Here is a 16,712-nt window from a genome sequence, read left to right on the forward strand (position 1 = left end):
GTTTGTTTGGTGACTGTGGTCCCAACTGCCCTTGAGATCATTCACAAGCTCCTCACGTGTAGTTCTGGGCTGATCCCTCACTTTTTTCTCATGATCATCCTTGCCCCATGATGTGAAATCTTGCATGGAGCTCCAGAACTGGGGCGATTGGTGGTTATTTTGTATTTGTTCCATTTGCAAATAAACGCTCCAACAGTTGTCTTCTCGCCAAACTTCTTGCTGATGCTCTTGTAGCTCATTTCAGCCTTGTGCAGGTCTATAATCTTGTCCCTGATGTCCTTTGACAGATCTTTGGTCTTGCCCATGATGGTGAGGTTTCAATGGAAGAAAAAGATTCTGTGGACAGGTGACTTTTATACACATAACGAGTTGTCATTAGGAGCACCTTCTTAAAGTGACAGGACTGATCTGTGTACCACATCAGCACATACTGTAGCCAGTCTGTAGGAGTCAGAATTATTGTTGGTTGGTAGGGGATCAAATACTTATTTTACTCGCTGAACTGCAATTCAATTTATAACATTTGTATCATGTGTTTTTTCTGGATTTTGGTTGATCTTCTGTCACTATGCATTAAAATAAGCCTATGAAAAAAATTACAGACCCTTCATTTCTTTGTAAGTGGGCAAACTAACAAAATCTGCCGGGGATCTATGTCCTCCATGTCCACTGATTGAGCTTGCTCAGCAAAGAGTCAATTATCTGGGATAGATTTTACAACAGAGTATTTCTGCTTTCCCCCCGAGACTATCCTATGTCTGGTGGCAGGAATAATCATTTGGCAGCTGGGTCATCCATGTAATGCCAGCTCCCATCTAGCCTCCGTGGGCATAACAAAAGGAGTCGCATTTCCAAACTGAAATGTTTTAGACTTCCTCAACAGCAAAGTGAAAAAGATAGAACTACATTTTCTAAGCTTAAACCTAGGCAGTTAAGAAAAATAAATTAAATTGTGTGTAAAAAAAAAATATATATAAGCTGGCAGAAATACCTGAATTTAACTTGAATTGAGCAGTTTTTTAAATCGCTCTATGGCAACATGCAAACTGTGAGAAGCAGTACCCGGGTCCAATTGGTAGTCTTGCATTCATTGGCACTGACAAGAGGAGAGGGCAGAGAAATGACCTTTATCAGTCGGATTGTTCCTTAACTGTCCAATCTCTGATTGAGGAAAGGTGGGAGACCAAGCATTAGGATTTATTTGAAACCGAGAAAAGTCAGGTCACTATGCCAGCTGTGGCGGTTTTAATCGTTTGAAAGGACTGTATGGACAGAAATACAAATAGGTAGGGCAGCTCCCATATATGTATTTCTACAGTGTATTTAGCTACTTTGAATTAAGGAGACTTATAATTTTGTAGGAAATTTAGCTCTTTTGATATGGGCAGTAAGGGGGTGAGTGGTAAAAGCAGACAGTTGAGCAGAAGTTTAGACCCCCCCCCCCCGAAGCCTACAAAACAGGGCGGTGTACATGCCACAGCTATAATGCTTTGCATTGCGGAAGATTTTACGAGGTATGTTGAGTTGACAGGCAGCACAGCTTGCCACTTGACCATAAAAGTACATGTGGCAGTTGTTGTGCATAAGGCTCCTTTCAGACGTCCGCTCCGCCTGTCCGTTATTACAAATCCGTTAACGGACTTGAAATACATCCCTATGGGATCACGTCCGTTAGCGGATGGAGCATCCGCTAGCTTCCGCGTCCGTCGGGAATCCTGTTTTCGGACGGAAGAAAACCCTATTTTTCTTCCGTCCGGCGGAACGGAACTGATGCAGACGGACAGACGGTCCGTCTGCATCCGGTTCCCCATAGGGCAGAGCGGAGCTGAGACAGGGCGGTCCCTGCACTGTGTGCGGGGACCGCCCTATCCGCCGCCCTGCACTGTGTGCGGGGACTGCCCTATCCGCTGTCCCCGCTGAGCCGACGGAGACACACAGAGCGGACCCAGAAACGGTCCGCTCCGTGTGAAAGAGCCCTTAATCCCATTGTAAATTGCTGTTCAGATTTTAAAAAAACATAGACATTCAGGAGGCAGTTTCATCACCTCCTGAAGGGACTGCTTAGCTAAACTCTAAAAACTAAACCTTTGTGTATTGCTTTTCAGAGAACAGGCTAGTGTGAAATTGGCCTTACTTGTTGCAATTGATTTATGTTCCTGTTACAGTATTTCAATTGAAAGGTCTTTCTTTTCCAGGCTTGCCAGTCCCAGAATCCTAAAACTCCTGTATTTACAGTTTTTAGAAGTTCTGTTGAGCAAGTGCTTCTTTTGCATTAATATAGATTTTGTCAGAAAGGGCTGGTATGCTTTTATGTACCATCTAGTGCTGTAATCAAAATTTCCCATAAGATGGAATGTTTTAAACTCCAGACAGATAAATGAACAGTATAAATACATACAGTGTATTTAATGGAGGGAATTTACTAAAACTGAAGTAGAATCTGGAGCAACTGTGCTTGTTAACCAATTGGCTTCTATCTTCAGTTTATTCAATTAAAGGGGTTGTAAAATAAAAAAAATAAAAATTCATAATAAGCATCCTTTACCTGTAGACATTCCTCTTTTTTTACTTCCTCATTATTCATTTTTGCTCAGAAGTTGCTCTATTTCTTCTCTGTTCTGTTCACTTCCTGCTTGTCCGATTGTAACTCGCCACCGTGATGGGAGGCTTTACTGCGGTGGTCAGTAACGTGCTCGCCCCCTCCTGGGAACTACATCTGTGCGGCAGGACGCTCTCTACGTGTTAGAGACTTCAAGGAGGTGTGAATTACTGGGCGTGCCGCAATTCATACTGGGAAATGTAGTTCTTTCATGAACGAGCGCCGCAAACCAGGAAGTGAATGAGAGAACAGAAACTAGAACACCGGAGGTGATATAGATGAAGGAATTTATTAGGTATTATTTTTTAACAGAATCATTACACTATTCTGTCTGTCTACCTTGCAGACATTAATTTTAGGCAAAACATTTTTTTCCTTTACAACTCCTTTAAGCTTTTAAAATGAAAGGTAGAAGCTATTGTTTGACATGCACAGTTGCTCCAGTTTCAGTAAATCCCCTCTTATTTTCCTGCCAAAGTATTTGCAATACTGTGCAGAAATTATCATTGGACAATGAATCTGCATCATCAGCTCTGTCCCAGTGACCAGAGAGGTGATCTAGGAAAAGCAAAACCCAGGATTAGCATGGTGTTCTTCCTGACTGTGCACTTCACCACAAGCCCTGGACCATTTGGCTGGCCAAAGACCAGCGCACTTTTTGCGATTCGCCACTGCATTGCTTTAACTGACAATTGCTCGGTCGTGTGACGTGGCTCCCAAACAAAATTGACGTCCTTTTTTTTTCTCACAAATAGAGCTTTCTTTTGGTGGTATTTGATCACCTCTGCGGGTTTTATTTTTTGCGCTATAAACAAAAAAAAGCAATATTTTTTACTTTTTGCTATAATAAATATCCCCCAAAAATATATAGAAAAAAAATTTTTTTTTCCTCAGTTTAGGCCGATACGTATGCTTATACTTCTAATGAGCATTTATTGATTGGTTTGCAATTGGTTTGGCTATCAGTGATTTTTATTGTGACTGCGACATTATGGCAGACACATCGGACACTTTTGACGCCATTTTGGGACCATTGTCATTGATGCAGAGATCAGTGCTATAAAAATTCACTGATTACTGTGAAAATTACACTTGCAGTGAAGGGGTTAACCAGTAGGGGGTGCTGAAGGGGTTAAGTGTGTCCTAGGGAGTGTGTCTAACTGTCGGGGGGATGGGCTATGTGTGACATGACACTGATCACTGCTCCCGATTACAGGGAGCTGTGATCAGTGTCCTGTCACTAGGAAGAATGGGCAAATGCTTGTTTACGTCAGTATTTCCCCGTTCTTCCTCTCCGTGACACGATCACAGGTATCCCCGCAGTCGGACTCACGGAGCTTGCGGCAGCCCATAATGCCGCATCTTAAAGGGGACGTACAGGTAGGTCCATCTGCCCAGCCGTGCCATTGTGCCGACGTATATCGTCGTGCGCTGGTCCTTAAGCGATCTGTATGTAGGGGTTTGCATAAAGCTCCACTCTAAACAATTTATAATAATTAAATAATTAAAAACTGTATGCGTGTGTGTGTGTGTGTGTGTATGTGTGTATAGTTTGTGTTATCACTCAATACTGAAGGATTGTTCTGAATTTGGAGCATTGTGTTCTTTTTTTTCCCTGATAGATCCATACTGCTGCTTCATCACAAAGACGCTATTCTGGAGATCAGAAGGTGAAAGAGGGAAGTTCTTCTCCCAAAAAGAGACATCATCATGCTGAAAAGTCAAAAACAATTGGGAGGTTTTCTGTTCTGAGTACAGAAGACGAGGTGACTGTCACATTTCCATGTTATCAGAGGTTTTCAGCTCCTCCAGATGTCTATCTTGACCAACTTCCCACCAATCTAGTCAAGACTTCTGTGCCTCGCGCACATACATCTTCTCCTATAAATTCTCTTTTCTGTGGACACGTGTCAAGTGATTCAGGGGATGAGATTTTTCAACGAAAGGCCAAAGATTCTGCTCCATCAACCCCAAGCAAAGGGGCCAATGACTTCATGAAGAAAGCTGCAGCTTTCCTGCATCGAAAGTCTAGTGTGCAGAGCCCAGATTCCCCAAGTGGACAAGGCATGAAAATCCCTTCAATAAATGTGACATCTTTCCATTCACAGTCTTCCTATGTGAGTAGTGACAATGACTCGGAGTTTGAGGATGCTGATATGAAGAAGGAATTGCAGAATCTCAGAGAAAAGTATGTATATCTGGGTCTGTACATCTAAAATGTCAGAATACTGTTTTCCTGGTTAGAAAAGGCCCTAGCTTACGCATTATGGGGTCTGCTCTTAAGCTGATTTCACAAGGGCATTTTGTGACTGGCAACACTTCACCAGTGGCAGTCACGCAGATGAGTGAAGTCTTCTCTCTGTGGAATTTCTCCTCGCTGGCCCCGAATGTTGGCGAATCCCCAACGTGGGGATATTGGGTGAGAGAGGGGCACCTTGCTGTGCCAGCTAGTGAGTGGGCAATACCATACAGACAAGCTGCCTTTTTGTGCTCCTGATGCTATCTTGCTATCATGCCATCTTCTGTGTGACATCAGCGTTAGACTGCTCTTTTTTAAATGGGCTGAAAAGTGTTCAAATTTGCAAGCTAACATTTTTTTCACAGCGTCATTGGAAAGTGTTTGGTTTCAGTCTTTTAACTCAAGGTGGTAAAATCATTTAAAGCGGTGTTTCACCCTGCAGAACAACTTTTTAGCATAAAATTCGGCATTGTAGCGCGAGCTACAGTATGCCTGTCTTAATTTTTTTATCCCCGTACTCACTGTTATATCGTACATAGAAGATTCCGACTGCCCGCGGGGAATGGGCGTTCCTTTCAAGAGGGAGGGTGATTGACTGGAGTTACTGTATTCTGACTGCAGGATGTTTTCCCGCTGTCAGACTACAACGATCACTGCTTGTGGCTATTGCCATCGGCAGTGATTTAATGAAAAAAAACTGATACGCTAGTTGTACTGAAGTTGATCAATAGATCAACTTCAGTGCAACCAGCCTGCCCATACATGGATTGATATTCACCGGAGATTGATGGATCGAATTTGAATCTGCCTGTGGCCATCTATTACTTACAGCCTTAGCTGGTGTTTATTACTTTCTTCTATACAGTAAATGTTTTAATGGTTGAAATAAAATTTTGTCTGAAGATCGGAAAAAGTTTTAGTGTCAATGTGTAATAGGCGAAATCAGGGAAGTTTTTTATTGCAGTGTATATATATATAATGTGTTAAATCTTACAAATGTAATACAATATGTAAACTTTTAATGTAGACTTGAGATATCGCAGTAATGAAAAAATGGAAGCAGACCTTATTAAATGAAGACATTTGTCCATATATTTTTTATTTTTTTTCATTTTAGACAGAGTAGGGAATGCATAGAACCTCTGCTGGGATCGTATTGCTGTTTGTCCTTGCTAGGGAGATTTACCTTAATTTCATGTATCGGAGACACCACAGGAAGGGAGAAGAAATCTCTAATGTGGCAAGGAGTTCCACCTTTTGTAGCCATCGCCAGAACAAGTGCACCCTTTTGGAATAATTCCCATAACTCTAAGGTCTTGCCCTTTCAATGGACAGTAGTACAGATTGTGAGGGTGAATCTCTCTAGCACAGTGTTTCTCAACCTGGGGGTCGGGACCCCCTTGGGGGTCGAATGATGTTTTGCCAGGGGTCACCATATCCTGGGCTGTTCCTGAAACCCACACCACTCTCCCAGCCTTTTTGCGACAGCCCAACAGGGCTGTGGCCATCCAGCCTTGCTGTTCTTTGGAGCCTGCTCAGGCTCTACGCAGCCGCCCATTCAGTTCATGGAATGGCTGGGGTGCAGCGACTAGAAGTCAGCTGACTAATGAGGTATGTGAAGTGGGAGGGGCTCGAGACGACCCTTTCTCCTGGTTTTGGCATAGGTGTCACTGCTACGAGACACCACGAAGTCAGGGACACAGTGAATAACACTACCTGTGATTATAGTTGCCAAAAGTCCCTGCTACAGTTCTCAGATCAGCAGATGACCTTGATCAAGAGCACCTAAGTTGGCTGGTCAGAACTCCCCCCAGCATTGCCACTAATCCCAACTCCCCGCCAACACTGCCACTCATCCCATTCCCCCCACCAAGGAGTAGGAGAAGGCATAAAAATAAAGAATACATGGAAGGAAGTGGAAAAGAGGGGGAGGAACAAAGAAAGAGGGAGAGAAAGAATAAGAGAAAGAACAAGAAAGACGGCAAAAGAGAGACCGATGGGGGGGGGGGGGAGAGACAAGAAATTAGAGAGAGAGATAAAAGGGAAAGGAAAGGAGAACAAAGTGAGTGTTACATCCTAAAATGAACCATAAAGGGGTTTCCACTTTAATAAGTGGAAAGGACTCAGGGAGCACTAAATGTCTGTGGGTTAGGGGCGCAAATTACTTGTCTTGCCTTGGTTGTTGTCAACCCACGCTACAAAAATAATTTTACTGTCAGGGGTCCCCACCACTTGGGAAATTTAATCAAGCAGAAATGAACATAACAATAAACAGTTGACTGTGTTTTACCTCTTCGCCCCTTTATCTGAAACTATAAGAAACATGTTTTATGCAGTCACCAGAAAAGGTGATGAAGGAAAACCTGTTAACTGAATTTCCCTTCACTTTGGGTAGATTGCCTCTCATTTCCTGTTGTGTCTGCAGGACAGGACCCTATTGGCTTATATTTTTGAATTTCCGTATGTGGTAGAATCCCAATATCCAAAAAAAGGTACTGTCCGAAAAAATGCAGTATCGGATAAAGACCTACCCTAATAAGTAAAATAGGATGTTCAATGGAGCTATAGATTCACTAAAAGTGTGAAGCCATTAAATCTGCACAGCTGCAATTAAATAACGGTAGTATTTTTAGAAGATCAGTAATGGCAGTATGCCTTTTTTCTCAGAACAAGTTCTTTTTCTGAAGCACCCTTTGTTACAGGTTACCATAGTAAATCCCTATTGTTATAGTTATTTTAACCTTGACCGTCCTTTTACTGGCTTTGACCGCTTATGACATTTCTTCCCTCCCTGTTATAGCTGATCCAATATGCTTTTGATGACCATGCTCCAATTATAAAACTCACAGAATGTCTTATTTCTGACAGTTAACTTGTGAATACTTTTAGACTGACTGGGAACGCAAAGATAAAGCAACTTATTTTCCCACTAATGCCTGCACTTAACAAAAGTTTTGAAGTCCTTGACGCAAGTAATCTACAAGGATAATTGGAAGTGACTCAGAGCGTCTTTGCTGACTGCATTAGTCACTGTGTAGCAATTTTCAGAATTACAGCTAAAGTAGTCCTGGCAGAGTAAAAATCTCCATTTTGTTTTGTCATATTTTAAGGTTCTTCTTGCTTTTGAAGTAAAGACTTGTTATATAGTGTCACTGAAATTCTAGTTTCAGTCAGAGTTGAATAGTAGCAAAAATGAAGTATGACAACTAGAATGAAGAGAAGTTTGAGCTGAAGGTGAAGTTTAATCTACATTTATTTTGCTTTTCAGGATTCCTCCTTTTCCATTTTTTGGCGTTCATTACATACCTTATTTTTTGGGTGCACTCACATTGGGCATAGTTGAACTGACCCATAGCCGAGTTTGATTTTGCCCCCTCCCCACTCCCTCACTGGTCTGCATTCACACTGGGCTTATAAGTAAATATTCTGGTGGCACACTTCTATCATCACTTCTGCCAACCAGACCACAGTGATCCCTGCTTCTGTGTCCAGTGATCTATGGAAAGTTCTGTGCTCAGGCGTGGTTTGCACTTACACTGATGTGAACTGTACGGACCACAAGTGAACTATGCCCAGGGCCGCCACCTCTTCCAAGTAATCCACTTTATAGTACGCTTAATCATTCCCGAGCACAGTTTGGATCCCTCACACAGAGCCCCCAGTCCTAATGCAAATATCAAAATGGATGGATGTCTAAAGGAGTGAGTGTTCTTGACGGGCTGCAATTGCATGTTGTATATTTTGTGCATTTTAGAAATTCATCCACCCATTTTCTGAAGCAATCTACAGAATTAGCAAGAACTAGATTGTAAGGGTGGGCTGCGTGTTGTGATTCAGGTCACACCTCCATGCGATTCCCCATTAAATCATTGGGCACCAAGTTTGGGTTGTACAGGAGGCCTACCTCAGGGGTGAGTTCTTCTGGGCTACGCCAGGCCCAAGCAGGGTCTGTTGTCCCCACACCAGGATTACACCTTGTTCATGCTCATCAGTACCAAACATGGACTGCAGTCATGTGAAAATCAAACATTAAGGCAGCCATTTGTGTGCAGTGTCATGTAAAGTTATTTTGAGGATAGCGTCCTGTATCCTACACACTCAATGTTGTGGAAATGATGAGCTTCGACTATAAGCAAATAATAATCACAATTGCAACTCTTTCGTATATAATCCGGGAAACCAAGTAACACAGACACACAGGCTGGTATCAGGTTGGGAGGTCGGTATAAAGTCTTGGTGACATAGGACATTCCCGTTTTATTTATAGGGCTGAACAGGGATAACAAAGAGGTGATGGCCTCGCAATCAGCCAATCGGACACTTGTATTCCTTCAAAAAGGGCCAATCAGGCACTTGTATACATTCAAATAGATATCAGGTAGTGACGTATGCAAACATTCATGTGCAGAGCAACGTGTGCAGTTTTCCACTGACCGTGCGCAGAAATGTGTGCGCAGGCATTCCAGACAATGCGCCTCGCATTGTGCCGGGTGCAAACACTGCGAACATTACGCTGATCAGGACCAAGTGCATATTCCCACTGTTTACTAATGGTGCGAACCGAACTCCACATTACTCAGTGGGCCATGTTTTGTACGATTATACTATTGTTCCCATGTGCGCGGTTCTGTTTGCCAGGAGCGTAGATGCAGTTTATTCCAAAGGCTGGTGTTCATAGGGGGACTACATCTCTTGGCATGTCCTGTCAAGTTCCCGGTCTTTTTCCTCACTGACCCCTGCGCCCATGAGACCCAGACCTCTGCCTTTTTATATATCACAGGCCAGGCGGTTGGACCCCAAAAACCCACGAATGTAAGACAGAAATCATAGCAGAGTTAACGCCTTTCCTCCTTAATCTGGGCATCCACATGGGCCTGGCTAATAGCATAGGCAACCTGCTTGCAAGTACAGAGACAATAAAAATGTGACAGACTCTAACCCATTCCAGCTCTGTCCAAATGAAAAATATACATATACGCACCCCTCACATTTTTGTAAATATTTTATTATATCTTTTCAAGTGACAACACTGAAGAAATTGCACTTTGCTACAATGTAAAGTAGTGAGTGTACAACTTGTATAACAGTGTCAATTTGCTGTCCCCTCAAAATAACTCAACACACAGCCAATAATGTCTAAACTGCTGGCAACAAAAGCGAGTACACCGCTAAGTGAAAATATCCAAATTGGGCCCAAAGTGTCAATATTTTGTGTGGCCACCATTATTTTCCACCACTGCCTTAACCCTCTTGGGCATGGAGTTCACCAGAGCTTCACAGGTTGCCACTGGAGTCCTCTTCTACTCCTTCATGACGACATCACAGAACTGGTTAATGTTGGAGACCTTGCGCTCCTCCACCTTCTGTTTTGAGGATGCCACACAGATGCAAAATAGGGTTTAGGTCTGGAGACATGCTTGGCCAGTCCATCACCTTTACCCTCAGCTTCTTTAAGAGTGCTCCTAATCTAAGCTCATTACCTGTATAGCAGACACCTGGGAGCCAGAAATCTTGTTGATAGGGGATCAATACTTATTTTATTTTTTTAACAGAAAAGTTTTTATTAAATAAATCAGCATTGCATCACAGTCAGTTACAGATAGAAATGATATCCCCATATTAATATCTAAAGAGTTGATCCACAATCAAAGATGATGATCATATTTCAGCAGTCAATTCTGCAGTCTGTATTCTGAGAGCATACCAATTCCGAATTGCTCAGAGGTTGGCTGTCCAGACCCCTATTCTTTAGCTTACCCTTCACACCGCAGTACCGTAGAGAGAGGAGGGTACCTTTTTAATGTTCAGCGAAATAACAATTGCCTTTTTGTCGGGTCACCATCCCTGTACCTTCACCCACATGCATCTATCCATGCTTTATCAAATTTCCCTGGATATTGCCTACTCTTAGGTAAGTTTTTGTAAGTAACACTGAGTTGACAGCCTTTTTTCAGGATTCAGGGGTGGGTGGGGCGGCTGATTTCCAGTTCAGCAATATCTCCCTTCTATCATAGAACAGAGAGAAGGTAATCCACAGCTTGGTGTATCTATCCCCCTCGACCTCCAAGTAGCTCAGCAGGAGCACCTGGGCTCCTCCGATATGGATATTTTTTGGATGTTTTTGTTGTTTTTCAGTCTCTCTCACCTTTTAAAATAAACCTACCATTAAAATGATATGCCGATCATTTCTTTGTCAGTGGGCAAACGTTCAAAATCAGCAGGGGATCAAATACTTTTTCCCCTCACTGTGTGTGTGTATATATGTATTTGAAATGTAAAGAGGACTGAAATAATAAATGGGCATTATGATTCTAAAAAAAGAGCTGCTTTAAGGCTCTACCGCTGGCCCATCTGGCCTAGATCAAAGATATCATTGATAGTGGAATGGCATGCTGTGCCTGTAACCAAATGTTTTATTCTTCACTTCGGAAATATCTTTAAATCCTGTCTGTGGGTGACTACTGTTGAGCTTTGTTTATGGCTTAAGCCTTCCCAAATATGCTAACAACGTGTGCAAGCTGTGGTGCAGTACTAAACCCCCTTTTTTTGTAGCCTGGGACTCTATGCTAAAGGAGATTTATGATTGATAATGTCTAATGCACATTCTGGCAGCGTATTGGCTTGAAAGGAAGCTGTTTGCAAATAGATGGACAGTTGTGTTCTCTAGCATAACTCTGCCCTGAATGGCATTCAGTAAGGAGAATCTGATGTGCAATTAGCCGATTTAAAGTGTTGCAGCACTCCCCTCATGTTTTCAGACCCGTTGGAGAAAAAAAAAACTGGAGAACATCTGTCACCTAGCTTGAAAGGGCTGCAGGTTTAACCAAATGTAGAGGTGTATTGGGCCTGACCTGGCCTAAAATGTGGATGTCCTTGGATTCTTGGCCCAGGTTGTACACAGGGCTGCTACTTCTGCCAAAGTCTAGAATAAACTTTGGTTTTCCCAGTTCTAAGCTCTGTATCCTGGCACTCAACTGTCAATGCCAGATCCCTTAGTTGGCAGCACAGCCTCTGGCATTGTATAGTGGAGCTTGGAGGCATGAGAAATGGCACTCTATCTCAATCTCATAAGCTAAGCTAAGGTCTCATGTATTGCATGGGCCTAGGACCAAAGTAATTCCACTGAAACTCAGATCAGTTTGAAGACCTAAACCTGGTACATGGATAGAAGAGGTGCCATGTATAGCCTATGCCTAGAATCCAAGGGGCTCCTAAAAGATACCCTTTTGAAGAGAGAAATTTGGAGACTCATTTTGACACATTTTGTTGACCTTCCCCTCTTTAAAATGCAAGTTTCATGGCTCTGCCTAGCTTCAGTACTTCTGAGTCAAACCACAAGAAAAGCAAGTAGCAAGTGTGACTTTTCCCTATTACTGTAGTTGCTCCCGGTCAGTGACTCAAAAGCTACCAAAACCATCATCATGGCAAACGGCACCTGGCATTTTCAGAAGAGAGCTTAATATTGAAACTTTGCAATTTCTCTTGATATCTTTCTTTTAAACCAAGGAATGTGCCAGAGTTTTTATTTATTACTTGCACACAAAATGTAAACTGGTGACAAATATTGACTGCCCTGGTTTCATCATTTAATGGCTTCTAGTCCTCCGAAAGCGTAGGATCAGAGAAAAATGCATCATTTAACTTGCCTGCTTTAATAGCGCCCACCCCAGATAAATTTGTCAATTAATCTCCTCCTATATAAATGTCAAAGGTCTGTGTGTGAGCAATGACTGTGGCAACCAAAAGTCACTATTTTAGCATTGTGCTTCTCTGAACAAATGATGGATTAACAGTGTTCTAGAACAGCCTTATTCAACCATGGTGCCTTCGAGTTTCTTTAGGGGTGCTTTTATCAAAATGCCTTTAAAAATACAGCAAGTGGATCAAGCCGGATTTTTAGTGCATGTTTTCATTGTGCACTTTTACCTTTTTTGATGGGTGTCCTACATGTGTGAATGTTGCTGTGTTGTGTCAAATTTTTTTTTTTTTTTTTTTTTTTTACATTTCTGAATCTGGTGTCTCATGCAGAATTTTAAAGGTGTGCTTTCACTGAAAAAAAATTGAGAAACGCTAGTTTAGATTAAATAACTCAACTGCCCTGCTGCATATTTTCTCTACTACTGTTTTCTGTATTGAGAACCTTAAAGTCCTGACCAAAATGCAGAGTTTGTTTTATAAAATATATTTGAGAAGGTTTTGGGCTTAAAGTGGTCAATAATGTCTGTCCAAAATACTGAATACTAGCCACTATATACAATACAATTCCATGCATTACATCGCCAAAATAGAAAGCTCAAATTTTGTTACCAAAAAATAAATAAAATATATAAATAGCTAGGAATGCGCCATAAAAATATTTTTTCTGTACTCGCCGATACCAATTACAGATTACCTTCCGCACATGTTTTATTTATAACATTTAATGTGAAACTTATAAATATATATTAAAGGTCTAAAAATATCAATCAACAGGGCAAACAAAAAAAGTATGAATTATTAATATTTTTTTATATCAAAGTAAAAAAACAAAAATCACCAGGAAAATTGTTAAATGGAGGCGAATAAGAAGTCAAGGTTGATTAGAGTAAATTAGGGGTTAATAAGGACTTAAAGATTGGAGCACTTAATAATAATAATAATAATAAAATGTTATTTGACAGGTTGCTTTTAAACTGGTTGCTTTCAGTCCTTTGATCTGTAGATGAAGAAAACAGTAAGATACAAACAGAAACAATGTTTCTTATCTTTTGACTGAGCAATATTGTTGCTTCTTCTTTTTTCTTTTTTGTCCGCTCCAGTTGCCGGGACTTCAGTTTACACTTCAGCTGTCAACAGACGAACCCCACTGACAGCTGAATTTTTCATTGGTTGTTAAGCACAGTGGCTCCTTATCAACCAATAATTGCTGGCTTTTTTTTTTTTTTTTTTTTTTACATTTCAGCTGTTGGTGGGGGAATCCCACTGTCAGCTGAAACAATGGATATCAGTTTCAGGTATCAGGCAAATGTTTAGTATCGGTGCTATATATATATATATATATATATATATATATATATATATATATATATATATATATATATATATATATATATATATATATATATATATATATATACAGGCCCGGACTGGCCATAGGGCATACCGGGCATATGCCCGGTGGGCCGCGGCGGCCCGCGGGCCGGTAGTGGCCCGCGAATGGCCCTTGGCGGCCCGCGGGCCGATCGCGGCCCGCGAACGGCCCTCATGTCACTTCTACCCAGAGGTGTACCAAGGCCCTTGGGGCGGACTGGGCTGGGTTGAAAGAATGCATTTGCCCCCTGGGCTGCTCTAATGTCCTGCAAAAAGGCCACTGAGCTGGCCGAGTGCGCCACCTGCCACAAGTTGTGGATTGTCCACTGGCCACGTCACCTGCCATGTCACCTGGCCACGTCACATGCCACAAGTTGTGGATTGTCCACTTGCCATGTCACCTGGCCACGTCACCTGCCATGTCACCTGGCCACGTCACCTGCCACAAGTTGTGGATTGTCCACTTGCCATGTCACCTGGCCACGTCACCTGCCACGTCACCTGGCCACATCACCTGGCCACATCGCCTGCCATAAGTTGTGGATTGTCCACTGGCCACGTCACCTGCCACGTCAACTGGCCACGTCACCTGCCACAAGTTGTGGATTGTCCACTTGCCACGTCACCTGACCACGACACCTGCCACAAGTTGTGGATTGTCCACTTGCCACGTCACCTGCCACAAGTGGATTATGCACTTGCCAAATCACCTGGCCACGTCACCTGCCACAAGTTGGGGATTGTCCACTGGCCACGTCACCTGGCCACGTCACCTGCCATGTCACCTGGCCCACGTCACCTGCCACATCACCTGGCCACGTCACCTGCCACAAGTTGTGGAATGTCCACTGGCCACGTCACCTGCCACGTCAACTGGCCACGTCACCTGCCACAAGTTGTGGAATGTCCACTGGCCACGTCACACGCCACATCAACTGGCCACGTCACCTGCCTCAAGTTGTGTATTGTCCACTTGCCATGTGATCTGCCATGTCACCTGGCCACGCCACCTGCCACAAGTTGTGGATTGTCCACTGGCCACGTCACCTGGCCACGTCACCTGCCACAAGTTGTGGATTGTCCACTTGCCATGTCACCTGGCCACGTCAACTGCCACGTCACCTGGCCATGTCACCTGCCACATCACCTGGCCACGTCACCTGCCACAAGTTGTGGAATGTCCACTGGTCACGTCAACTGCTTACGTCACCTGCCACAAGTTGTGGATTGTCCACTTGCCACGTCACCTGCCTCAAGTTGTGTATTGTCCACTTGCCACGTGATCTGCCATGTCACCTGGCCACGCCACCTGCCACAAGTTGTGGATTGTCCACTGGCCACGTCACCTAGCCACGTCACCTGCCACAAGTTGTGGATTGTCCACTTGCCATGTCACCTGGCCACGTCACCTGCCACGTCACCTGGCCACGTCACCTGCCACATCACCTGGCCACGTCACCTGCCACAAGTTGTGGAATGTCCACTGGCCACGTCACCTGCCACGTCATCTGGCCACGTCACCTGCCACAAGTTGTGGATTGTCCACTTGCCACGTCACCTGCCTCAAGTTGTGTATTGTCCACTTGCCACGTGATCTGCCATGTCACCTGGCCACGCCACCTGCCACAAGTTGTGGATTGTCCACTGGCCACGTCACCTGGCCACGTCACCTGCCGCAAGTTGTGGATTGTCCACTTGCCATGTCACCTGGCCACGTCACCTGCCACGTCACCTGGCCACGTCACCTGCCACATCACCTGGCCACGTCACCTGCCACAAGTTGTGGAATGTCCACTGGCCACGTCACCTGCCACGTCATCTGGCCACGTCACCTGCCACAAGTTGTGGATTGTCCACTTGCCACGTCACCTGCCTCAAGTTGTGTATTGTCCACTTGCCACGTGATCTGCCATGTCACCTGGCCACGCCACCTGCCACAAGTTGTGGATTGTCCACTTGCCATGTCACCTGGCCGCGACACCTGCCACGTCACCTGCCACATCACCTGGCCACGTCACCTGCCACGTCAACTGGCCATGTCACCTGCCACAAGTTGTGGATTGTCCACTTGCCACGTCACCTGAGCACGACACCTGCCACAAGTTGTGGATTGTCCACTTGTCACGTCACCTGCCACAAGTGGATTATCCACTTGCCAAATCACCTGGCCACGTCACCTGCCACAAGTTGTGGATTGTCCACTGGCCACGTCACCTGCCACAAGTTGTGGATTGTCCACAATGCAATGCAAGCAATTACATTTTTCAATTTTTTTTTCATAATTTGCCATCATTTTTGAGATTTCTAATGTAAAAAAATAGGTCACCTTTAAAAACGCCTATAAACGAAATCGCGGCAAAACGCCGGTACCGCGTTTTGCCGCGATTTGCGTCTGAAACGCGAAAACTTTTGCGTCTGAACCCAAAATTTTGCTTCTGAAAAAACGAGCCTAAACCCAACTGCTTTAAAACGCAAAAAAACCCGAATGTGTGCATGGACACATAGGATAACATTAAATGTGTTCAGGGGCAGTTGAAAAAAATGCCCAAATGCCTCTGAACTCGAGTTTAGCAGCGTCTCGTGTGCATGGGGCCTTAGATATGCCCAGCCCCTCCCTCCTCCACACAAAGCTCTATCAGAGGCTGGGTGGAGCTGCTCTTTCTTTCCCCGCCCACACTCCTGGCAGCCCTGTGTTGTCTGTGAAGAAGATTTGTGGGCGGGAAAGTTAAAACAAAGCAGTCAGCTCGGCATCCACAGCCTTAGAAAAAAAAAACAAGTGAGCCCCTCCTGGGACTGTCCATTATG

At 43.8% G+C, this 16,712-nt stretch overlaps 1 protein-coding gene across 7 annotated transcripts in view; it reads left to right on the forward strand.

Annotated features, from left to right (window-relative positions):
• WNK2 (WNK lysine deficient protein kinase 2) overlaps positions 1–16,712 on the forward strand; it is a 312,062-nt gene that overhangs the window by 243,681 nt on the left and 51,669 nt on the right. For all 7 annotated transcript variants that reach the window (XM_040359295.1, XM_040359293.1, XM_040359294.1 and 4 more), the window contains one exon: positions 4,222–4,787. In XM_040359295.1, the coding sequence (XP_040215229.1) occupies positions 4,222–4,787 (566 nt within the window). The remainder of the gene's footprint in view (positions 1–4,221; positions 4,788–16,712) is intronic.

The sequence above is a fragment of the Rana temporaria genome, chromosome 7, assembly GCF_905171775.1.
Source record: "Rana temporaria chromosome 7, aRanTem1.1, whole genome shotgun sequence".
NCBI classification, from domain to species: Eukaryota; Metazoa; Chordata; class Amphibia; order Anura; family Ranidae; genus Rana; species Rana temporaria.